The following is a 25,576-nucleotide window of genomic DNA, read 5'->3' on the forward strand; positions in this document are numbered from 1 at the left end:
CAGCGGCTGCCTTCAACAGCGTCCACACCCATGAGGTGGATTATGCTCCCAATTGGGACAGCAAGGTCAAGGACAGGGTCTCCTAAGCACCCATTACGGGTAACCAAGGGAGTGATATTCTGTTGGAAAAATTATTGCGTGCCAACACTTCTCTACCCATTTGGGGCAGAAGGAGGTAGGAATTCTGCTGATACGCCAATGTCCCAAATTCAACAGGCATGCCTGCGTGTGTTTAAAATGCTGACGGTGGACAGTCATGATGGGGAATGTGCAGCCCGGACAAGACAAGCCAGAAGGAACGACTTCAAATCTGGGTTGGGGGAGGGGGTGGAGGGTGATCTTTAGAAGAGAGGAGAGCAAGCACTTTGAGCATCGTGGGCATTTTTCCATGGCTGCTGGCATCCTGCCAGCTGCATCACCGAAGAAAGATGATTATGAATATACCAAGGCCACAGAGTCATCCTAGAAGCTGCCTGCAGTTTCCCAAAGCACCAAGTCTTTTCAGCTTCTACATCCAGACTTCTTTTAAAAACAAAAAACAAAAAAACAAAAAAAACACAAAACATTGTTACCTTGCTGTTTTGGCAGGACAGTGAGCCAGGCGGACTGGTTGGCCTGCCCTATATAATTGGAGACCTTACATATATACTCCCCAGCATCCGCCTCCGTCACATTGAACAGAGCCAGCACTTCTGCATTGGAACTATTAATCCCCGAGTGCTGGAACAGACACAGGAGAACAATATAACGGCCAACCAGGAAGGACTTTGTGCTGTCTAGGGTCCCACCACCAATACACCACCAAAACAACTCGCACAAAAAACAATTTCCATGAGGTCTAAGCGGCTGCCTTAACGAGCTGAGTCGCGGGCTTCGACCGTGGAGAGGGAGGGAGGGACGTGTGATCAAGACCAAGCAGAACCGACCCGCGGCTCCCCGGGCTGCTCAGCTTCTTCCAGCTCTTTTGATCACTGGGATTCTCAGCTGGGGAGAGTAGCTCACCGGTTGAGAGTTCTGAGTGGGGCTACCTATGGTTCTACGGGAAGACTGTCCTTTTCTAAGGACGATCTCTTTGAGCACCTACATGCAGGAGACATGGTAGGTGGTGGCTAAGAAAAGGCTGTAGACTTAGCTGCCGCCTGCCATCACTGTCCTGGAGAACAAGACAGACCTAAACATTAAAGAGGCTGATGCTGGCTTCACTGGGGACTTTCAAGGAGCCAAATGCGAAAGGCAAGGAGCAAGTTTCCTTGTTCAACATTTCACTGGTGCAAAACCATTTTCTAAAGTTGACTGTCGGGGCAACTGGGTGGCTCAGTGGGTTAAAGCCTCTACCTTCGGCTCAGGTCATGATTCCAGGGTCCTGGGATCGAGCCCCACATCGGGCTCTCTGCTCAGCAGGAAGCCTGCTTCTCCCTCTCTCTCTCTCTGCCTGCCTCTCTGCCTACTTGTGATCTCTGTCTGTCAAGTAAATAAATAAAATCTTTAAAAAAATAAAAATAAAGTTTATTGTCTAAGCCGCAGGTGAACGAGCTTCCAAGGCTAAAAGCCCTCTTCTGAAAATAAAACGTGAATTGCTTTGGACAGATGGCTATGTCAATTCGATCCTCATGTCATATTAAGAGACGGAGACATCAGCATCATGGTAAGTGCTGGTACCTCGCCTCGAGTTTACAGAGCTCTCTCAACGCACACCATCCCGTGGACTCTGCGAGAGGCAGCGGCATTGCGACCCCCACTTTTATGGACATGCAGCTAAGCCTCAATGCCCCGTCGGAGATCTCGGGGCTGATAAATAGCTGAATTATTCCAGCTCCCACTCGAATAGCCCTTCCTCCCCACCCCACCCTGCCCCCAGTTCCCTTCTGCAATTTTACTAGCAAGTCTAATAATCTGCTAATCCCCTAACACACTCTCCCCTGGCTGGTCAAATGGGAGACTGGTCCTCTCCCAGATCCAACAGGAAACTGCCCCCGACGTCCACGACGGAGACCCCCGCGGGTCCCTTGAGATCCAGAAAGTCCTCACCTTCAGCACCTTGAGGTAAGGCAGCCCGTCGGGCCCGTATTTGCTGCCGTTCTTTTCTACGTGTTTGATCCACTGAATGTGGGGCTGCGCGTCGCTGTACACTTTGCAGACGAACTCGACGTCACCTCCCACCACGGTGGAGGCATTGGCCGGCAGTCCAGCTTGGAGGATGGGCCGGTGTGGCGATCGCTCTGGGGAGCGGGGAGGGAGACGAATAAATAAGTTGTGTTGTCCAGAAGGTAGGTGTTCGTGAACACAAGCCTAAGAGGCCTCAAGTCTGCTGGCTGACTCCTTTGAAATATCACCGCGGCCCAATGTATAACAAAACCGACTTCAAAGGAGACTGCTAGAGCGCGACCCTTGTAAAAAGAATACTTACTTAGAAAACACACAGAAGATCTTCTGATATGTCAAGGTATGGGTTGTCTGTGGCCGCTCACCAAACAAGGGGAAAGGTTTTACTTTGACAATGGGAAAAAACAGCAGGGGGACGGGGGCCTTTTCACTTGTCCCCCTTGGGATAATAGCGGAGACTCACTTTGACCATAAGATTAAGGTCACGGGCAAGGGACAAGCCCAAGGTCACCTAGAACACCAAAATGGCTCCTGGACTCAGTGTCTCCCAAAACATCACTAAGGTGCTCTGAGAAGACCTCCATTTCTTGTTTGGAAAGAGAAACAAAAAGCACGAATTCAAGGTGATAAACAGACTGGATGAACAATGGGTTTCATCTCTTGACTGTGGACTTCACCGCTTTTAGTCCCCATTCACCCCTTCATTTTCTTGATATATACTGAGTGTTACCGTCTGCTCAATGCTAGGTGCACAAGGAGACGTTCCTCATTCAGATGTGGCACCAAAAGAAACACAGACAGACCCCAGTCCCCCAATCCTGGTGACGTTCTAGGCCACGTTTAAGGAAGCCCCACAGAGGGCATGGTAGCCATCACTTCCCACCCTCACATGCCTTGCCGAAGCAAAAAGTTCTGCAAAAGTCCTTCGCCAGTTTCAAGGGGATCTCTAGAGAAATCCTGTAGTTCAAGGTCCATGAGAAACTGCACACAAGTGTCCTTAAAAAACTGGTAACCGAGCAGCCCACTGCGTGATCCCGTCCACAAAAGCTCTAGAATCACAAGCCGATGGCCAGCTCCCTACAAGGCAGTTTGGTCAAGGGCAACACATACCCAATCGCCCATCCAGCCGTCCACACACACATCGTCCCACCCCACCTTACCTGCACGTAAGCCTATCTTACCTTACCTGCAAGCCAGCCTATCTGTCTCCCTGCACTGCAGAGGCCTCTGCCTTTCACCCCCGGCTTAAGAAATGGCCGCGGGAAGGAAGATATCCCAGCCAACCCAACACACCAAAGATGCCTCCACCCTGTACCTGAGTGTCCCCGTGTGCTGGACTGGAAACAGCAAATTACAATGATAGATATTGAAACCCTTCTATATTGGGGCCTTAAAATAGTATTTGGTGGAATTTGTTGGACACAAACCAAACCACATGTAAATTGATTTTACTGCACAAGCCTGTTGGTCTTTAAAAACTTTTTTAAAAAAGGAAAAGAAAAGAAAGAAATGCCAGTGGGTTACTCTTAGCACATTTCATTCCAGTATCTCCCATCACTTCAGAGACATCTACACTTTCAGATTAAAAAGATAAGGATTTCAGAGCCTCCAAAAAAGTCATTCATTTGCGGGACATTACCCTGGAGGCTGAACAAAGAACCCAGAAAGCCTACTTTTGTGGGCAGAAAATCTCAAAGCTATGATATTTTCACGACCATGGATGACCAGAAACATGACCGGAAGCCTCACCCTTTGGCGGACATGCCATCTCTGCAATGGGCCACGGCAAGCCTCCCGGTCATGTGGCACCCGGCTTGGAGCCAGCAGGGGCAAGGTTGGTTTAATCCCAGCGAGCCCCAGCCACAAGAGGAGAACAGAGTCAAGTGTATACACACACACACACACTCTGTCCTCACCAGGCCTCCTCCCATGACGCCTCGTGAGAGGGGAATCTGTCCTCTGGGCTAGACACTGCCAGCCAAGCTCACAAAACCCCCTCCTTCACACATACCTCATATTGAGGTAGTTTGCCCTTTCCCGCAGAGAAGTGCATTTTGGGTACCCTTTCGTTCCCTGGCTCAGTTTTCCAGTTTTGTGTGCCCGTGTTTGTGTGTTTCGAGATAAATATTTACAATGGACCTAAATATTTATTCTTAGAAACAAAGGCCCTATAAAACCTTAAATGTCATAAGCCAGATCAACTGAATTTCAAACCAAGTTCTCCTTCTTAAACATACTTGTTTCCAATAAATCGTTTCACAAGCAAACACTGTGCTTGTAATACCAAATAACGATGTCCTGGGAACAATGAGTGCTTTCATAAGGCCGGCATCTCTGGCCTGCGCCAGCCTTCAGCAGGGAATGCAGTCCCTGGGACAGCACTGGCAGGGCCCACGCAGAGCCGCAGCCTTGTTCACTTGTGGTCAGCGCGCTGCCGCGTTCCACTTATTAAGTTATTCCATTGCTATCCGGACTATTTCCACCCGGGGGGGGCGGGGGGGTCCTTGCAATGGTTTAATGTTATTGCGTTTGCAAATTACAAGGCACCCAAAGTTGCCGCTTGCAGTCCTGAATGTATCCTTTCACATTTTCTCACCTTATACAAAATAACTTCTCAAGCAGCCCGGCGTCCCTCCGCCCTTTCTCACTTTTGGTACAGAAACTGCAAGTCGGGATCGCTCTGTAATCGAAACCTTACACCGTCTTCCAAAACTTATTACAGCTGCCTTCGGTATAAAATGAAACCTTAGAGAATGTTATTTAAAATGTTTTTAAAAAGTCAGTAGGCCTCATGTTTCGTTTCTCCACATCAGGCTTTGATTTCCTTTGCAACCTTATTCTCTGCCCTTAAACAAGTCTGAGACCAGGCCCCAAACATCTTGGAAGAGGTCCCAGGATGCCAGGATCTGCAGAGGGCTGTGCCTCTTCTCAAAACCTTCAGCGATCACTCTTTTCTGGTGTCTGTTAGACCCGAAAGAGCAGTGATCAGCAGCAAGGGGATGACAGAAGTTCCGGCTTCTGAAACACGGCGGGGGGTGGGGGGGAGAGCAGGGTGCGGGCAGTAGCTCCTGCAGAGAGGGGACTTCCATGGCCAGCGCCCCGGAACAGGGCAGTGATGGTGGGCACAAAAACCATCCCCCCACAAAGGCTAACATGCTCTCCCCAGAACCTCACAAGGCCCCGGGCACAGCAAACCCCTCAGGTTTCCAACGCCTGGGGCAACAGACTCCTACGAAAAGACGAAGTCAATGAATTCTCTCTGGGTTACACACTAACACTCAGAGCTGGTCCATCTCTCTATGTGATAAAAAATGACAGCCTCTACCAGGAAGGTTTGACGGTTTTAGGCAAGGTTCTCTTACTGCGTGTTTAACTCTCAGATCTTACAGAAAACAGACTTTTCTCTTTCCAGGGGCAGTGACATAAATAGAAGGAAAAACAGAAAGGCTGACAAGCAGCTCAACCCCTGCGTCCTTCCTGGGATTTTTAAAAGATACATCCTGAGTGCAGCGGGTGGCACGCGGACAGGGTACGGACCCGAACCCGGTCGCGCACCTTTAAAGGAGCGGCTCTCGGGCCCCTGTGCGAATTCCAGCTTGAGACAGGAGGGAACGAAGCCCAGGGTGTGCGGCTGCTGCCGGTGGGCCAGTTGGCTGCCCGGCTGGAATGAGGCTCCGCCAAACCGATGCGTAGTAAACACAGACTGAAGTGCTTTAAAAAATACGTTCTCTCCCCCGTGGGTTCACTCGCTCTCACTCCCTTTGGTCAGGAGCTCCAAGCCAGTCCATGCTCCCCAAGTGGAAGGCCCAGCTGCTCCGAGTCTGAATTTCGAGACTGACCCTCTCGGGTCCTGCTCTGACACTGGGGGCCACAACCAGAAAAAGCAGGCGGAAAACAGCCTGCTTCATTCCAAGAGGTAATTATTGAGAAAGAGAAAATACCTGAGTGACAAAGAATAAATCTTTGTTAATTGACCACTGAAACTTTATAACATGCCAGTCCTCCTCTGGACATAATAATATGCTTGGCTCATAAGAGATCTACAACTTCAGCTCTGACATAGCAAAGGCCATAAAAAATGTCCACAGAGCAGACAGGCCTCATGCCTACAGGCTCAGTAAACACGCATCCCGGGGATCAGAAGGAGACCAGGTTCTTAAATTACACCTATAAATTAATCAAGCCCAGAGTTGCAGGTTTCCCAGCACACACTAGTCTCCTGAGTATTTCTCCCCCAAAAGTTCAGCAGCGCTTGTCACAAAGAACCATTTCAAATCTGTTCTCTGGGCAGCAAAACACCCAGAGACTCGAATCACGCCAAGTGGCCAGTATTGATCTGGAAACAGCAGGTCTCCTGCTCTGGGGCACCCATTCACGTAAGGAGCATAGAGAACCTTGCCTGCGCTGCCCTTAAATTGAAATCAAAATTTAATTACCCTTCCTCTAAAATGGTAGTTTCTTAGCAACTCCAAGGTGCTGAATAGGGAAAGAACGTTCTACGCGATTTGGAGGACAAGTGAAAACAATGGAGAATTCTTTCTCTAAAGCCCAACCTCGAATGATTTTCTAAAGAGCAGGTAGTAGTTGCTTTTGCTGCATAAAAAAACGCACTAACCCAGTTAGCAAGAGGCGATCAAAGCCCTCTGAAGTCCGAGGAGCCCAATAACCTGCCGGAGACCTCGCGCTAATTACAATTAGTAGAACGAGTTCATTGCCTTGTCAAGCCTCTACCTGACACACTCCACACACACGAGAGAGATCGAGTTGGGCTCTGAGTTTTGTTTTCCCTACGTTTTCTCCAGCCTCTAGGGATGGGCACAAAAGAAGGTCAGAACTAAAAAGGGTCTGTAGGACTGATCTCTTTTATTAAGAGTCTGAGTACCAGGACCGGGCATTCCGACTTGTCATCTCTAGAACAGACGGAGTGTCCTGGGGTACTGAGCACCTGGGATAACTTAAAAAAAAGGAAAAATGCCTTTTTGTAGAAGGTCACTGGTGTGTTGCTCTGCCTCTCTGTCCCGAGCTAAGCTGAGCCTCATTGTCCCCCTGCCCAAACATCCGATCCTGAAAGCCTTGCAGAACTGGGCAGGGTGGGGGTCCAGCTTCCTCTAAAACATACACAATTTTCCTACAGAGAGAGCAAAAATGTCTGCAGACCAGGCCTGTCTGGGGAGAGCCACAGTGTCTTCCCTCCAGCGTCAAAGACCCTCAGTGACTTAGGGAGGCTGCACCATGTGAAATGCTAGAAGCAAAACACCACTAATTCCTTTGTGCTTGCTCGATGAGGTGGAGAACGGGGCGAAGTGCTGGCCGTGGTCAGGCGGCCTGGGAAGACCAAAGCAGGTGGAGGCAAAGTGCCTTCCCTAATTAATGTCATTGACTGTATTATGTGGCTGGGGGCTGAGTGGCTTCTACCAGCTGGGTGTCAATTTAGGTCTTCTTGGGCAAATTACCAGAGCAGAGCTGTGTGTTATTCACACCCCCAAATGTTTACGATAACCTGAGCTCTGTGCCTTTAAAAGTTAAACCAGAACTGAAGACTCTTAGGTGACCACGAAGTTACGTCCAAGAGAGGGTCAAAAAGGCCTATCCTCTGGTTAAAGAGAGACGTGGCTTCGGGAGGAAACAAAGTTCTGGGCATAGATGGTGGTGATCGTTGCAGAACCGTGTAAATGTCTATTTCATGCCATTAAACTGCACATTCGAAATTGACCAAAATGGGACATTCTGTTATATATGCTTTGCCGCCATTTTTTTTTTTTTTAAAGGAGACATGGCAAAGGTGACTCTATCTCAGAGCGAACAAGATCTATTTCTAGGGTCACGGAAAACCTGCCTTCTCAATTAGTTAAGTGTATTTACCTTGCCCAGTTTACTGAGAGCTTTTCTCTGTTCTGACACAAAGACTCCGCACAGGGGCCCTCCCTGTCTTGTGCTTGGTTTTCACGCTGATGTAAAACTCATACGTCAGTCTCCACGCGCTCGCTCCAGTGGTGCTGGGGTAAACACAGCTGAGAGCGGTCACGCTGGGAGCCACGTCCCAGAGCCTCAGCACCCCGCTACTTGCCACAGGGGGTGTGACATCTCTCAGGAATGTAAGATTATCAGCTGGTGTCTGCATAGCTGGGTTCCCTCCATGGGAAGAACATGCTGGAGATGTTTTTCCAAAGTCCCGGAATGAAACATACCTTCCTGCTGAACTCCAGATCAGAATGACTTCTCTCAAATGACCTGCAGAGAAGCTAAAAATCACATCACTGGGGAGTCCCCAGAGACGGCAGTACTCAAAACGGAGCTCTTTAGGTTGGAGATGTTTCACTGACATCAGTGAGTCCTGCTCTAGAAATCCAGCCCAGAAAAAGAGTCGCCCAAGCAGCCAACTACAGTGTGCACAAAGCTTGCCTCTTTTGAAACTGCCTAAACACCCACCCAGAGGGAAATGATTAAATAAGCTATCTGAGATCCGGAAGAGCATAGGGGTCACGAATAAGAAGGAAATAGACAACACGTACCGATGTGGGAAGAGGTCTACGAAAATAATGTTCACAGGTTAATCAACTTCCACCATGGAAAGGCCTTCGCCCTAGAGGAAGTCTAGAAAAATCGACCACGCCAAAAATCTTCGATGCTGTATTTTGCTCCTGGGGTGATTCAAGCAGAAGGAAAAGCTTTCAGCCCATCTGAGCAAACAAGAAATGCCTCCCTTTGGTGCAAACAACACGAGAAGTTAAATGATAAAACCTCATATGTTTTCTTAGAGGCAAACTCAGAACTGAACACAGAACTGCTTCTCGATACCCCTTGCTGTCAGCGTCGCCTACAGAGAAGAGTCCCGAGAGTCACCCAGCTCACAAGAGGCCCCATTTCTCACTGTCTGAGCCGGCTGGGAAGCCTCAAGCCAGCCTGCAGACCAGCGCCACCCTCCCCCCGCAACACCCCCGAACATTCACTGATGGTTTCACACCCAGAGTGGTTTTGTTTCTATTGGCCAAATGCGAAATGCAAAGGACATCAGCCCCAGTCCTGAGTGCACACTGAACCCAATAAAATGAGGACTTTCTTGGGGTGCCTGGGTGGCTCAGTCAGTTACGTGTCTGCCTTTGGCTCGGGTTATGATCCCAGGGTCCTGGGGTCAAGCCCCGTGTTGGGCACCTTGCTCAGCAAGAGAGTCTGCTTCTCTCACTCCCCCTGCTCATGCTCTCTTTCTCTCTCTTACTCTCTCTCACTCTTTCAAATAAATAAAAGGAACTTTCTTTGTCAAAGAAAGCGCCACAGCCAAATGATCCTTCTAGAATAATATCCAACACCTGTCTTGCGAAATACCACTTTCCAGCTGACGTGACGGGAAACAGGTCCGGCACATAGTCAGATCTGTTACTTTGTACACTCCTTTGTGATGGAAAGAATTCCCAGAGGAATCCTCGGGTGAGAGAACCCTCTGAGGGGGAGGCTCTGGGAGAAAGAAAGAAAAAGTCGTTCTATCAAGATCCAGAAATCTCCATCCCTATCTATCATCATCTCACTGTGGCAGCTTTGGGGTCTTCTGTGCTGTGATGTGAGAAGTCCGACAGGATCTCTCAGTCAACTGGGTGCTACCCCCATTCTAAGGGCGGCATCACCCACAAAGGCATAAAGGCTCTGGTGAAGGTATCATTTGAAACGGGAAGAAAGCTCACAGCATTTCTGTATTGATGTTTTAATAACAGCTGACCTAATACTTCCCAACCAAGATCTTCTGGTTATAAAGGGGACTGACATTGGGCAACTCTGAAAAGCAGTCGCTTCAGAATTTGCCATGTTAAGAACCACAAACTCCAAATATAAAGTCCCAGGTCAGGGATGCCTGGGTGGCTCAGTCGGTGAAGCGCTTGCCTTTGGTTCAGGCCATGATTCCGTGGTCCTGGGACCAAGCCCCATGTCGGGTTCCCTGCTCGGTGTGGAGTCTGCTTCTCCCTCTCCCTCTGCCCCTCCCCCTCCCCCTGCTCATGTGCACTCTCTCTCTCTCTCTCTCTCTCTCTTGCTCTCTCAAATAAATAAATAAAATCTTTAAAAAAGAAAAGAAAGTCATGCATTAAACTGCTTTTCCTCTATTTTTCCAGTTCAGCAAGCACTGACGGAGCCGTTATGAAGTTCTAGCCCATTCCTGGGCACTGCAATTGCCAGCAGTGCACTTAGATCCTCATGCCAAGACCACTCGCCCGCGCTCGGACAGCAGCAGCTTTCTCCCTACCCCCTGCCCCGACCTATCCCACCACCACGTGTGGGGAAGAGACCGTCTTCGTACAAAAAGCCGTAAGACCGTAACTCATCTTTGACACTTCTACATCCTCTTTGCCCACACCATAGACTCAATGCCAAAGATGAGACAAGAGATCAGGTATTAGCCTAGCTTTCTCCCCAGCCACCTCGGCCAGGACCCCTGCCAGAATGGAAAGCAATCAATAAGGCTTCCTTCCTCAGCTGTGAGGCAGAGGGCAACTGATGGCTTGCAGAGAACACGGCAAGAACGCTGACGCTGCGAAGTCCTAACGTGCCCCATCCACACTGGCCTGTGCCTGCTCCAGCCTCAGGAGCCAGCACACGAGAGACCACCTGCCCACGGACCTGAAGGAGGGTCTTCTGGCTGGTCCTGGTCCTGCAGGAGAGCACCTATTTTTGGGTCAGTACCTTTGGGGTGCTGGGGCTACCTACTGACTGGCTTTCACCCCCTGGAATCCCTGTTGTGAAACAGGTATAAAAATCTGCTCTGCAATAACCCAAAGCTCATTTAAACAGTAGCTCAAAGGGAAGTTTTGAAATCTCTGTCCTGGAGGAAAGAGGACAGGCCACTCCTTTACCCAGGGTTGTGCCGAGTGCACGTGGATCAGCCTGGCCATCCAAGAAGAGCTGGGGACCACCTCATTTGAGTAACTAAGCCTCAAGCACATGGTGCTATTATTTAGAAGCACCGACTCCCACCACCTCACCTCTCCCTGCATCCGGACAACGGGACAAGGTCACTGCCCCCCGCTTTACAGACGAGGGACTTGAGGCTCAGAGGTTCCGCGCCTTCCAAGGCCACAGCACTGCCCAAGCTGGAAATGGAACGTGAACCCCTCCACCACGTAATTCCCACACGAACCTCCAGAGTCGCTTCCAGAAGGCGTGGAGTCCCATGAGGGCGGACACAGTAGATCGGTTGGGAAGAAAATGGGGAAATGGCTCCAGGAGCCACAGCAGAGAGCAGCAGCAGGACTTCGCGTCCTACTCCACCCTGCCCACGCTCCAGGATCCTACGGTAACTACACAAGCCTACTTACGAAGGCACTGGCTGTGATCTATGACCGAGCGTGGCACCCCAACCCGCTGTCAACAAGGGACTTCCTATCTCCCCCGGGCGGGATTTTACCACCGCAGAGCTGGCACGTGGGACCCACATCAGGGGAAACACACCGAGTCTTAAACCCAGACCAAGAAAAGGAAAGAATTAGCTGGCAGCAAGAAGATGAAGATGGAAAATCAGAGGAGGCCTGGCCAGGAAGCCTCTAGGTCAAGATGACTCCAGTTTAGACCTGCCAGGGGCTCTGTGAGGCTGAGGCTGGTGGAGGCCAGGGAAATGCACAGCACAGCCACTGCTGCACGGGAGAGTCCAGCGTTCAGGGCGTTAAAATCTGTGGACGCACGGTTTCCTGTAGTTCAACGTTACCTACTGCAACAGCCACCCCTCACCAGGCAGAGAAACAAAAGATTTGTCTAGAAGCCCCAGGAGGATAGACACAAGGACAGAGAGGGCTCTTCCCTGAGGAGAACGATCAGGAACGATCCCAATTTTTGACAGTTTCAGTAAGAAACCAACCAGTTAATTAATGAGGCCACCATTTCTTCATTTACCTAAATAGTACTTTTTTCCAAGTCCCCCTTCTGCTCAGGAACCACACTGGAGGCTTTATCTTCCCGGGACAGAGGCTACCCCAAGCAGTAAACAATTTACGCAATTTCTCCTTCTCCCACTGGGGATGGGTGCCAGGTGTCAACCCCGCAGCCAGGCTTATGGGTCCGTCAGTGCTGGAATAAAAGACGCTTCGTTCCTCCTGAACACACACCGGAGGGGGGGTGAGCGCCAGGACAGATTCCTTCGTGCTTTCAGGCTCCGTCCCATCATGTCCGGAGCCCACTTAGAGGAGATTTATGTCAAGGACTCGTCGACAGCACCCCTGCGCTCTGCCGCTGAGCAAGTCAGGGCTGGTGAGGAGCCTGAGCGACCCCCACCCAGCCAGAGGCATATGTGCCCGCTGACTGGCTCCCAACCACTGAGACCCCGTCTGGCACCTACACCTCTTGTCCTGGGGGAAGACAAATCTCTAGAAAGTCAGATCGATAAAGGACAAGGCATGGCCGGCCCAGTAAATTCAGAGGCACCCCTTCCAACCTCCCCTGCACCCTGCCCTGCAAATACCCACCACCAGGTGAAAAGCTCAAACCTTATATCATGGTCTCTGGGATTCCCGAATTGGGACACCCAAAGGGAGAAAAAGCTCATAAATCAAAGCCAAAGGGTCTCTGTGAGTGAGGAGGACAAACTGGTCCATTAAACACTTTCTCTCTCTCTCTCTTTCTCTCCCTTTCTCTCGCTCACTTTGTTGTTTGGAACACAGGGTGGGGGTTTTCAGAGTTTTGCAGCGGTCCCTGCTGCTCCACACCACGGGACACCTAAAACCGAGACCTACACGTGCAGTGCTGGACAGAGCATTAATCGTGGTTTCCAGAACATCCAGATGGAGCCCCGGGCTCTGGAGGTTTTTTAAGTCCTTGGCAAATAAATCCCTTACCAGCCCCCAACACCCAAACCTGATGTTCCTCAACTATCAGTGTGTGAGGGGTGAGGGTGGAGGCCAGCCTCAGGAACCCGAGGCTCGCAAACACGCCACGATCCTCTTCTGTGACTGGGTCGGTCCTGGGACGGCCCTGACAACTGGATTAACCGAAGGGGCAAACCCAACAGGACGTGAACGGCAGCCCTGGCCCCTTCCATTGGTCCCATTATGGCATTCAGTTTACTTAATAAAACTTCTGATGGAGTCTAATAAAAGCTATTAAAAATGCCTTCTAGGGGCACCTGGGTAGCTCAGTCGGTCAAGCATTTGCCTTTGGGTCAGGTAATGACCCTGGGGACCTGGGATCGAACCCGGCATCAGGCTCCCCACTCAATCTGCTTCTCCCTCTCCCTCTATTCTCTCTCATGTCCTCCCTCTCTCTCTCAACTAAATATAATCTTTTAAAAATATCTATAAAAACAAATAAAATGCCTTCTAACTCTCCAGAGAGTCCAGGTTTGAAGGGAGAAAACCAGCATTTGGGGCGCCTGGGTGGCTCAGTGGGTTAAAGCCTCTGCCTTCGGCTCAGGTCATGATCTCAGGGTCCTGGGATCGAGCCCCATATCAGGCTCTTCGCTCAGCGGGGAGCCTGCTTCCTCCTCTCTCTCTGCCTGCCTCTCTGCCTACTTGTGATCTTTGTCTGTCAAATAAATAAATAAAATCTTTAAAAAAAAAAAAAGAAAAGAAAAGAAAACCAGCATTTATTGCTGGCCACCTGATGCCAATTTGGTGTTTTGGGTTTTTGTTTTTGTTTTTTTTTAATCTGTTAACCCAAACAGATTCCTCATAACAACTGTAGTGGGTTGAACTGTAGCCCCCCACCACCACCAAAAAAAGGTAAGTCCATGTTCTCACCCCTGGAACCTGCGCATGTGACTCTATTTGGAAACGAGGTCTTTCTAATTAAGGATCTTGAGATGAGACCATCCTGGATGGAGGGCACACCCTCCATCCAGTGGACACATGTCCCTGTAGGAGACACACAGAGGAGATCTGAGACGCAGAGAGGAAAGCCGTGGGATGTCAGAGGCTGAGACGGAAGTGACATGTCCACAAGCCGAGGACGGCCAGCAGCAGCTGGGGAGAAAAGCGTGAACCAGACGCCCCGTCAGAGTCTGCAGAAGGAACCAACCCCGCTGACACCCTGACTTCAAACATCTGGCTTCTAGAACGGAGACAGAATCAACCTCCGTTGTCTTAGCCCATCCCAGTTTGCCCTCACTTGTCACAGCAGCCCTTAGGAGACAGACCCCACCATCATAGCAATGAGCTAAATACCAACATTCCAACTCCCCCGGTGAGGCCAGAAGGGCTCAGGAAAGGCGAAGGGACTTGTCGCCATTCGCTCGGGAAACCCAAGGTCACGGGATGTGTCCCAGGTTGTGGCTTCTTGGCGGCAGAACCATCAGAACCCAGGGCTTTGGCCTCATTTCACCGATGAACAAGGGCCAAGACTCGCCACCTCCCAAAGCCAGCCCTCTGAGGGGAGCCTGGTTTAGGAGAGTCACAATTACTGGGACGTGGAGCTTCGCGCTAATTTTCCCTCGCCAGTAAATGGCTGAAAAGTAATGGTGTCAATTTTAATGAGGATCAAGCGAGGCTCCTAAAAGGGCTGCCGTACACCAGAGCATTTCCCTCGCACACAACAATGGCTGGCTGTTTAATTCCAGAACACAAGAATGTCACTTAAATTACACGGCTTTTACATTAAAGTGCTTATGGGAATGCCTTCCCAAGGAAGAATTTCAATAAAAAGATCTTGCCCATTTTGATGCTTCGCAGTATCTGAACCCCAAACCTATGTATCATAGCAACAAAAATAAACTCTCGAGGAACTTGAGCAAGGACAGGACTTCACTTTCACGGGGGAAGTCTCCGATGTTCTGGGAGATGCAGTCGTAGCTGGGAAGCCTGTTATCACGGGGCGGTGTATTACGCTCGGACTGTGGGCCACCAGAAAATCGGTGTTCAAGCCTGAATCCACTGCTGCCACTTGCTGAGATGTTCAGAACGCCCGCCTGCCAACCCCGTAAGTCTGCATGAGACTCTCGAGCCGACTCAATTCTTATTTTATTAGTGCTTCTCAAAGCAATTACCGGGGTTTTGAGCAAAGATGACAGTATTTCACACCTCCATCTTTCCTGAAAATGTCTTATACTCCACTGACTTTTGGCTTCTATTTATAAAGAAGGTTCAAGGCTTGGAAAATTATTAGGGGTTGAGCTTTAATGGATATTCCCAACCAGCATTGTGTCATTATTGGCCCACGTCTGGCTGGGCAATCTCCCAAATTTGTGACATAATCAGGCCTTTCTCTGCATTACTCCATACGCTCTATGCTCCCTCTACATTACACCACTGAATCATACGCTCTTTTCAACAAGACTGATTGCCAGGGGATTAACATTAGACAGCACAATTCCATTATTCAGCAGCCCAATTCAAATCCAGCCCTACACTGTAAGAGAGACGGCAGAGGGCTTCACAGAGATGAGCTGCCAGAAAGCTCAAAGGAGAGGTGGGGTGAGGGGCTTTGAATGTTTTACATAACAACTCAACCCAAAATCTGCTAGGAGCTGAGGTGGCCCAGCTGACTCGATTCCTGGATGGATCCCCAGCCAATCCCAGCAAGCCATCGGGGACCCATGCAAAGCCAGAATCCCTGGGGACAGCTACATGATTATCTTATTCACACAATCAATTACTTTGTTTCAAAATTAAGTATTGAAGAATTTCTAGCCCCAAATCTTTCTTTCCTTAAATAGAAACGCTCTCATGTCAAATTCAGGTGATGTGAGGCCCAATGTAAACCCATGTTGTGTGCTTAATCAACCTATTTATGGCCCATCAATGCCAAAATAAATGTTCACCATTCTCTTCTCATGTTTGTGTTACTTCTTTCGGTTTGATCTGTAAAATATCTGTGCGTAGTGATTCCCACTAAGAAACTTTCCCCGATATCCTTGTGAGCAAAGAAACTCAGTCTTTTAGGAATGTCCATGGGATCTACATTATGTAAAAGCTACCAAATTTGGCGTTGTTATAACAAAGATAAAGCATCACAAATACTTTTTTCACTGCATTTTAACACATGCTCAGAAATAAATACTACCCCATGCTTTTGAAAACTGATCTTCTTATGGATTTAATTTAAGGCAACTTGATAAAAAATCAAAATGGTTTTGTTCAATTTGCAGTTAGTCTCAAACTTCAATTAACCAAAATCTATGTAATTTGGTTAATCAAGATTTGGAAGGTGTTTGCATGGTTCTTTGGGCAATTCAAATCACTATGGAGCCTCTCTTCAGAGAGTTTATAGCTTCTTGAAGGAGAAGAAATGTCCACACATGAAATAATACTAGGGACACATGCACAGGAAAAATGGAGGAAAGCCGCTGTTCATAGACATGAAGGGTAGGCATGGTCTGTGGAGTTACACAGGGTCACCTTAAGGCAAAATCCATCAAGGAGAGCCTGGAGTTGAGTCCCTTAGCTGAAGCTGGCAATCCGCAAGAGAAGGGTGAACTGGTTAGCTGACCCTCAGTCAGAACTCAAGGTCAGGCGGTGAGCCTGAGAGTCCAGGTAGACGACAAGACAGAAAAAAGATGGATCATACAAAGGATCCAAAGATCTTAGGCCACCGTCCCTGCTCAGAGAGACCCAACCTCGGCATCTCCAATCCTCCCACGGGACAGAGAAACCCTCTTTCCTTATCAGTTACAACACAACCCATCACAACAGGCAAGATGGGAAAAAATCTGAGTTCCAGCACATCAGGCTACTTCATCTTAAGATATTTAATTAAAACGCCCTGTCTATCTGAGCACTTAGATATATAGAAGCCCATATATACAGTTCCCTTTCCACAGAAGGAATCATTTCTAGGAACAAACGCTGAGCCTACAATCTCGAATGACTTTCACTTGGGCGCCTTGACCCTGACCTGCCCCAGCCAGGTAGCAGCTCAGTCATACTGATACCTTTTCCTTTACTCTTTCGCAGGCAATTCAATACACAATACACAATACAGTACAATACAATACAATAGCCCTTCTTTTGATTGTGCTTCCTCTCTTTTAAGAGCAAAGGTCTATGGGCTCCTGGGTGGCTCAGTTAAACATCCGACTCTTGATTTCAGCTCAGGTCACGATCTCAGGGTCGCGGGATCGAGCCCCATGTCGGGCTCCACACTCAGTGTGGAGTCTGCTCAAGATTCTCCCTCTCCCTCTCCCTCTGCCCCTCCCTACCCCCTGCACTTGCTCTTGTTCTCCCTCTAAAACAAATAAAGAAATGTTTAAAAGTTCTCTTAGAGCATATCTGTGCCCCTTCCCTGAACACACCATTCTCCAGAATGTTATTTTCATTCTCTATGTTCATCCATTTTCAGCTTCCAGAATGTCAGCACCTTTCACACTATGTGCATTTTCCACAAGATGCGAGGGAACCAAAAGGATCACACAAAATACATAAAGCATGGCTCCTTGGGAAACAGAACACTGTCAACTGACAAAAGAATCCTTCTCTAATGACAGCGTGTGTTGAGGAAGAAGGAAATGGACCAACTCTCCTTAAACCATGGGAAAGAAACAAGACTCACTTTCACGATGTCACAGGAGTCAAGCTGGCGTACAGCCGCCCCTTTGGGAGAAGCAAACTCACCAACAACATCGAGGTGGTACGTGTGATTGATGGAGCCATACTCATTCTCTACCACACAGGTGTAATTTCCTTTGTCGGACGGGACCACACTCTCCATAATAAGGCTCCAGTGCTGGTTTCGCACCTGAAAAGATCAAAGTAAAGGTGCTTATTTAACATGCTTAGCACAGAATACTAGATACTTTGCTTTCTTGATCTAAAAAGCAGTTGGGGGAGACAAGGAAAGTAGAGAAATAATACTGAATTTTACATTTCCCTCATACAAAGGATTCAGAATAGAGACAAGCGAAAACAATATTGTCATCAAGGTGAATGTCTCACAAGGGGATACAGACACGTTCAGATATGCAAGTGTGCGGACTGGGTCTCTCGCTGTCATGGTTTGACGGTTCCTCCAGGAGCTGCCAAATGGCCGGGAGAGCCTGCCCTTCAGCCTGCGACCCTACCAGTGCCCCAGAGCAGAGAGGCTGAAAGGTTGCTCATCCACTAGGAACCTTCAGGCCCCAGGGCACCCATGGACCACTTAGGGCCAGCTCCAATGAGCACTTACGGTATGCCAGTCACTGATCTGAGCACTCCATCCGGCCTTAGCTAAGGTGAATCTCTCAAGAAGCCCACAAGCTATATTCTGTATTGTTCTGGAACCTTCCAGTTTCTTTTCCCACGGCCCTCAGAGGCTGTCTGGAAGCCTCCAGAAGTTTCAACTGGGAACACAGGTCTGCCCCTCCCATCTCTGGCAGTGGTCGAATAGATGCTACATATTCCTGAGAGACACACTCAGAATTCCAAATATGGGAGCAATGAATCCTCAGGAAACCTAAGCTGCATATCCATCTGCTTACAGACTCCTTGAGACTTTTTCAAAGATAAGCAGCACATGTGACAATAAGGTATTGGGACTGCCACCCCCAGTTCTGTCAACAAGCAAACAAGCTAGACTCTGACATTCCCACCTTGCTTTTAAAATATTTCCACCGACTCAAACTTTCAAGCAAGCATGACTTTTCCTCACTAAGACCAAAATGCAGATCTTCTCTTGCAGGCGCAAGGCTCTACCCTTTCTCTCCAAATCCAAATCATGCTGTAAAAGTATTTTGGACAAGGCACTCTAAAGACATGGCGAGGAGAAAATAAAAAAAATAAATTAAAAGCCTGGGCCCTACCGGTCTTAACTATGATTTCGGGAATTTCAACTGACCTTCTGAATGATTCCCTCCCTGAGCACTGCAAGTGTTTTCTGCCTTAATCACATAAAAACCGATAATACCAGCCGAGCCTCTGTGAGCACACGAGTGAGTCAAGGAACTAGAGAATAAAGAAACTCATCTCATGAACCCTCCATTATAAAAACGGGAGGGCAGAGCAGCTGTCCACTTCGAAAAGCAGCACCCACAGAGGTAAGAGGTTATCGGAGCCCATTACCCCCAACGTATGTCGTGTCACAGGCTGAGTGTGAGCCGCTGTCACAGACAGCAGTGACCGATGCTGGCTCAAAAACGAGACCACTGCTCATCACGCACAGTCCCATGAAGGATCCCGGGGGTAAGGATCCCGGGGGTAAGGGCTGGACTCTTCTTCACCAAGGACGATCAGGGAAGGGAGAGTGAGTTGTGGGCAGACAGGCCCTTTGCTCAAGCTGCTGTCCTCTCACTGCTCCCCTCCACAACCCTGGACTGCTTCCACCTCCTGTCACGGAGCTGATGAGAGAACACTCATTCTCAGTGTCACAGGCGAAGAGTCTGGTGGTAAAATGAACCTGAAGGCATCAGACCCCAGTGGAGAGAGTGTGTCCCCTCCACTGGTAACCAAGACCTCCCTCCTGCTCTTGGCTGGGCTGGAGGCTTCTAGGAGAACCCAAGCAAGAGGGGAGGTCTCCTCTCAGGAGGGATAAGCCTTCAGTGCAATGTGTAGAGGGAACACCAAGAAGAAGCGGTTGCTAATTCTCTACTGAAATCCTGGCCCCCCCGGGTGTCACCGTGGAGCCATGTGTTGTAGAGCATGGGCGACTCAGAGACCAACTCCTTCAGATGGGCCCACGCAGAGACCCTCCCTCTCCCCAAGCTCTCGGCGGTATCAGAAATGGGACTTTCCTGGGCTCTGAAGGACTAATCACACAGAGGGTGACTTGGGGATGAAGCCACAGGGCCTAACGTCACCAAGCCACGTAATCCAGCATTCAGCCCTGCTGTAAATATTCAGTTCTTTGAGCCCCTGCTCAAATGTCATGCCCATAAGCCCTTAATCATGACTAGTGCCTGTCTCTGGACCTCGTCCAAACTGTCAATGTCTTTCTTGCGCCTGGATCCAGATTTGGCACATGGTACATTCCAAACGGAGCTGAACCTGAACTGCACAGGGAGGGCATCGTCTGCCTCTGCCCAAGACATTAAATCTTGGCATGGGCAGCCCGGCATACCACTGCCGTGTTTAACCCCGGGGCATATGGTCGGACCCGGGCTCTCATCGGGGCGATGGCATTCCATGTACAACCCCTCGTCGACAGCGTGTGCTCCCCGAAATGTTTCCTTCCTGGAGATGCACTACAAATATTAATAAGTTAACATTTATAAAATGCTTTCACAATGAGAAACCCACTTACCAAACAAGGTGCTTCTGCCCTGCCCGAGACCTTGGTACTCAGTCAATACCACCCCATGCCGTGCTGTTAATATTTATTTTCTTACACCACTGCTCCAGTATTTGATTCCTTGACATACCACCAATCCCAAATTTTATGAGCTGTGGCACTTTCCAAACGGACGCCCTTAGAAGCTGCCAACAGTGGGAACGTTTGACACTCTCCTAGGGGATATCCTACCATTAATTAGTGGTTGCTTAATGACAAGCTAAGAGAGGACAAACAGTGACTCTATCAAGATGAGGGGGCAAAGACACAAAGACTTTTGTGTTTCTTTTCTAAGCACTCCTCTACCATACCCCGATACAGGGTCAACCTAAAGACACTGCCCTTCCCACAAAAATGTCAGATGTCCTCTTTGTGGGTTGGTTTTTTTTTTATATTCCTCATCTTTTTCGTGCTATCATTCTTCTGCCAGTTAGAGCAAATGCACATCTTTGCTTTCACAGAAGAGGGAATGTAAATACCCAATAAACATATGAAAAGATACTTAACCTCATTAACAATCAGGGAAATGCAAATTAAAACAATAATGAGACCCTGTTATTCACCTGCTGATTAACAAAAATTAGGAAGAGCCACGTCACTGAGTACTTAGCGAGGGTGGAGGGCAAGAGAGGCTCAAACTGAGAACAGGAACATAGAGAGAAGCCTTTCTGTGCAATAATTTGGCAGGGCCTATTAAAATCAGCAATCCGTTTTTTTTTTCTTTTTACCCAGTTAATTCCACCGCTAGCAATGAGACCTACACAGAAAACAGCAGGATGACTTCAAGGCACATGAACAAGAAAGACTGAGGTTTCCAGCACCGTTTGTAACGGCAAAAATCAATCCACTGGGGATAAAATCATCACTAAAATATACTTTGTCCTATATGAACTAACAGACGGTTAATTCATTCCAACAAAATAACACACAGTCATTAAAAAGAAAGAGGTATTCTTACGTTCAGACCTGGTAAGATACTATGAATAGTTACTGATAAATGGGGGGGGAGTAGGTGAGATAAAAATATTTATATTCAGGATTCCATTGTATAGAAATACAAACGCACGCACGCGCGCGCACACACAGCCCTGCAGGTGCCTATGGCATCACCCTGAATCTGTAAGCACGAATATATAAACATAACTAAAATCAGAACAAAACTGTACTAAATTGTTAGCAGTCCACTATATATAATTAGGTACTGGGGTTATGCATGTTGCTGTCTTTTTTCTCATTTTCACTTTTCAAATTTAACCCGAAATCACAGACATGGCACCCAAAAACTGAAGTAAAACCTACTCCCCCTGCCTCCCCCTTCAGCGGGAGCGGCTCTGTGGCAAAACCACGGGGACTGTAAGCCTCTGGCAGACTGAGCGACAGGGCCGGGGAGAACAGAAATTCTGCACCAGCAGACACACGCATCATCCTTTCTCCTCATTCCTGCCTGTGGCCAAATCTTTGCGGAATTCATCATGATTTTTTTCATCTGCCAAGGAACAGAATTAGAGAGCACGAGGCTTCAAAACTATGTTCACTGAAGACTTGTAAAAATAACATTTCAATACTGAAACAAAGCAGGTTGAAGTTAATGGCCTCGACTCTTTTACTCTTACTACAAAAAAGGTGGATTCCACAAACATTCCACACCCCTGGTCACAAAGACCAAAGGTGGCCCAGACAGGTTTTCTCAGAATTCCTCTGCTACCTTAGTCTTCCGAGAGGCATGTGGAAACCCTCAGCTATCTTCAGGTGACAACTGGGAATGCAGATTTCGTTTGTTAGGATACCAAAACACCCAGGGGAAAGGTGAAAGGCCAAAGACCCAGGCTGTCACCTGGATGTTTGGTTTCCACATTGCAGAAAGAAAAAAAAAAAAAAAAAAAAATTCTGGACATTTCCAAACACCTAGGTGTTCGATAACAAGCAGAATAAACATCCAGAAGCTGGATGGAAAGTTTTGCTCGATGCCAAGGCAATGAATACTGTGTCCGTGTGATGGCAAGTACCCCAGCACTTCCTTTCACCCGTGTCAGGCCTAGTTTATGGACAAAGGCAGCAACCCCATCGAACCCTGGCCTTCATAAAGGCAGCCCGTGACCTACAACACGCCATAACCCAGCTGCCACTGGGACACACAATCCCATTACAATCCCATTCCAGACCCCACTCTGCAGCAGGTTCCTGGGGTCTCTAAGCCAGACCCCTGGAGGTGTGCACACAGAGAGCGCACCCTTGTCGAGGGCTGTGGCACTCACTGCTGCTTATCACCACACAGATGTGGAGGCAAATGCCTGATTAATGCTTAAACTCCTGAAGTTTGCTTTGCAGGAGGTGTCCAGAGAACAGGGCAAGGCGAGCTCTGATCCCACCTAGCGCACAACTACAACTCTTTCCTCCACTCCGTGAATGATGCGTGGATCTCCCAGAGCAGGGAGGAGAGGGTTACAACATGGAAAGCCGTCCTCAGATGCCCGAAGGGGCTCAGAAAGGTGCTCTGGGGGCAGACTGCCGGCAGGATCACTGCCTTCTGAATTTCACTCTTTTTTAAAAATCTCATGACCTTCCGCAAAAAGCCGAATGAAGAACCATCAGATGACCCAGCAATCGCACTGCCAGGTATATGCCCTAAGGAGCCGCAAGCAAGGACTTAAATACTTGCTCATGCATGTTCAAAGCTGTTTCATGCACAAGAGCCAAAAGGTGGAAACATCCCAAGGGCCCATCGACAGATGAGCAGCTACACAAAATGGGCCCGATCCACATAATGTAATAGTATCCAGCCCTAAAAAGCCATAAAGGTCTGATTCTTGCTACAGCACACCTGAACCCAGGTAGAAGGACAATTATCCTGTGATTCCACTTACACGAAATGCCTGCAACAGGCAAATTCAGAAATAGAAAGACTGGAGGTTACCAGGGCGTGGGAGGAGGGGGAAGAGGACAGGAAAATTATTGCTTAACAGATACACAGTTTCTGTTTGGGGGGAGGCAAAATAAATGACATATGTTATATTCTGTATATTTTACCACAATTTGAAAAATCCCACACTGGTCATGGATCATATGGCCAACTTTGTTCTCAACAGTATACCCTGGGCCAACTGATACTTACCTCTTCCTGGGATGCCTCTACTACCTCCATGTTTCCAAGTCATCACAGTGTTTTTTATAGACATGGAACCCCCTTTGAAGAAAGCAGTTTAGGAAGAGCATGAACCTTGGACGAAAACTACCTAGGTTCAAATACGGCAGCTTCGACACCAAGAAGCCCCATGACAAGTGTCATCTGTAAAGGGGGCAAAATAACAGCATCCCCCTCTTCAGGTGGTGCAGGGGACTCGGCGTCATGGCGGGCGGGAGGTGCCCAGCGCAGTCACGACACAGGTTGGCTGACCTACACCTGCTTCCTCATCCCAGATGGCCTGATCTGGGCTGAACGCTGCAATGCCTGGGCTGAGAAAGAGCTCAACCAAATATAAATATAAACATAAGGACATTAGTCGTGATTTTTCCCAAGAAACGTACTTTGGGATTAGGCATAACATTTTAATCAAACATCGCTAACAGGACAGCTAAGCAACCTGGAAAGTGAACCTACCCAGCAAAACCACCAGTTTAGCCGGGATTATGAGAAAACAGATTTTTCCTCAGGTTTTCTTGGACCTGAAACATACAAGGAAATGGACAGTCCAGATCCGGAGACACTTCACCCTGCCTGGGGTCCGCGGGCGTTCTCACCCTCAGGAGGCCTGAAGCCACACCCTCTTGTGCCAGTCCCAGGCCCAGATTGAGGGAGGGCTGGATCCTGTGATCTCTCTTGGTTCTTAGGCAGTTATTAAGTGGCATGAAAGGCAGTTTTTAAGAATACTCTTCCCCTCTATGCCTGAGTCATTACCTAGGAATGAGTCAGGAACTGAGGTGGTCTACTAATTACCTCAATCTTCTTGCTTTTCTGCATTAAATTGTAATTACTGTTCAGAGCCCTTTGAAATATCTAGCCTTATAGGTAACCTCATTCTTAAAAAAAAAAAAAAAAAATCTGTGCTATTGTTTTTGGAAGGAATCAGATGTTCAAGACTATACACCCAAATTCCATTTTAAGGACAGATGACCTAAAAGAAGAGTTTCAACAACTTGCCCACAGGCAAGACTGATGAAAAACCCCAGGCGTGAGGACAATTAGGGAGATGCAGTTACGCTTCAAGTCAACCTTTATCACCATAAATAATAACATCCACCCAGCCTGTGCCCACATACTAAGAAAAACAGTAACATGACTCTTAAATCACCTAAGGAAGGCTCAGCATGAGTTCTTTGGTAAGACTGACCCACAGAATACCGAAGGGCTTTGTTGGTCATTTTAATTAAAATGAGCTTTCTGTCCCATTTCATAAGTCTCTTTGATTTTGTTTTGGGTTTTTTTCCTCTCCCTTCACTGGCCACCATTTCAAAACAAGCTAGAACACAGTGGACAAGGGCCAAAATGCCTGATCCATAAACAGGTAGAAAGAGCTAGACTGACAGCTGAGCGAGGCAGACAGAGCAACCATGGTTTATGGAATGAGATTTATGAAGGGGGAAAAAAAAAATCACAGAAATAACAGACATTTGTTTGCGGAAACTTTCAAGTCTTGCTTTCTGGAAAAATACATCTTGGAAAACTTGACACTTTGCTTCTTCGTTAAATAAAGTAGCAAAGGGATGGGAGTCGGGGAGAGGGACATTTGGACATCAGGCTATCCCACGCGGATCTCTGCTTTGGGGGGTGGAGGGTTCCCTCATGCCAAATGTTGAAGAATTCTTTTAAAAGTCTCTGCAGGTAAGAAAGAAAACCCATCCGTAGCAACCATGCTCCTGACTCTGCCCTGTTCAGGGCCCTGAGAAGGCCTGCAAGAGCCAGAGTGCTTGGACTCGTGGTAGACGTGGGGCTGTCGGGATCTGTGACCCCCCCAGGACTTCATGACCTGGGGCCTGGGGTGAGCCTCACACATAATTAGCAAGGCTTATGCTGTAGGTAACTATGTCTTCCCAGGAAATGAGAGATCTCTTTCCCTTTCAAGTCCCAGAAGCCCCTGGGGCTGGCTGGAAGGAATTCCTGAGCTAAAATGGTCTCCCCCAAATCAATGTCCAGCACCACAACTGCTGTGAAAACTCCTTACTAAATCCAGGTGGACCACCTTCGTTTTTGACAGAGTGACACCCCTGCCACACCCCAGGATGCCCAGGCACGGCCACGGACTCTTCTCCGGAGACAGTCCCAACAGGACCAGAAACACGCACTCATCACCATCAGCTAGCAAACCGCGTCCCAAAGGTACAATACTCTCCCTTCTTT

At 48.4% G+C, this 25,576-nt stretch overlaps 1 protein-coding gene across 3 annotated transcripts in view; it reads right to left on the minus strand.

Annotated features, from left to right (window-relative positions):
• Window positions 1-25,576, minus strand: part of FGFR2 (fibroblast growth factor receptor 2) — a 102,362-nt gene that overhangs the window by 35,006 nt on the left and 41,780 nt on the right. For 2 of the 3 annotated variants that reach the window (XM_082722680.1, XM_082722679.1), the window contains 2 exons: window positions 17,616-17,739; window positions 2,029-2,219 (listed from right to left, as the gene is read on the minus strand). In XM_082722680.1, coding sequence (XP_082578806.1) covers window positions 2,029-2,219; window positions 17,616-17,739 — 315 coding nt within the window. Of the gene's footprint in view, window positions 1-572; window positions 721-2,028; window positions 2,220-17,615; window positions 17,740-25,576 lie in introns of all 3 variants that reach the window. The other variant, XM_082722678.1, reaches the window with a different exon arrangement.

The sequence above is a fragment of the Mustela nivalis genome (genome assembly GCF_964662115.1).
Source record: "Mustela nivalis genome assembly, chromosome: 2".
NCBI lineage: Eukaryota > Metazoa > Chordata > Mammalia > Carnivora > Mustelidae > Mustela > Mustela nivalis.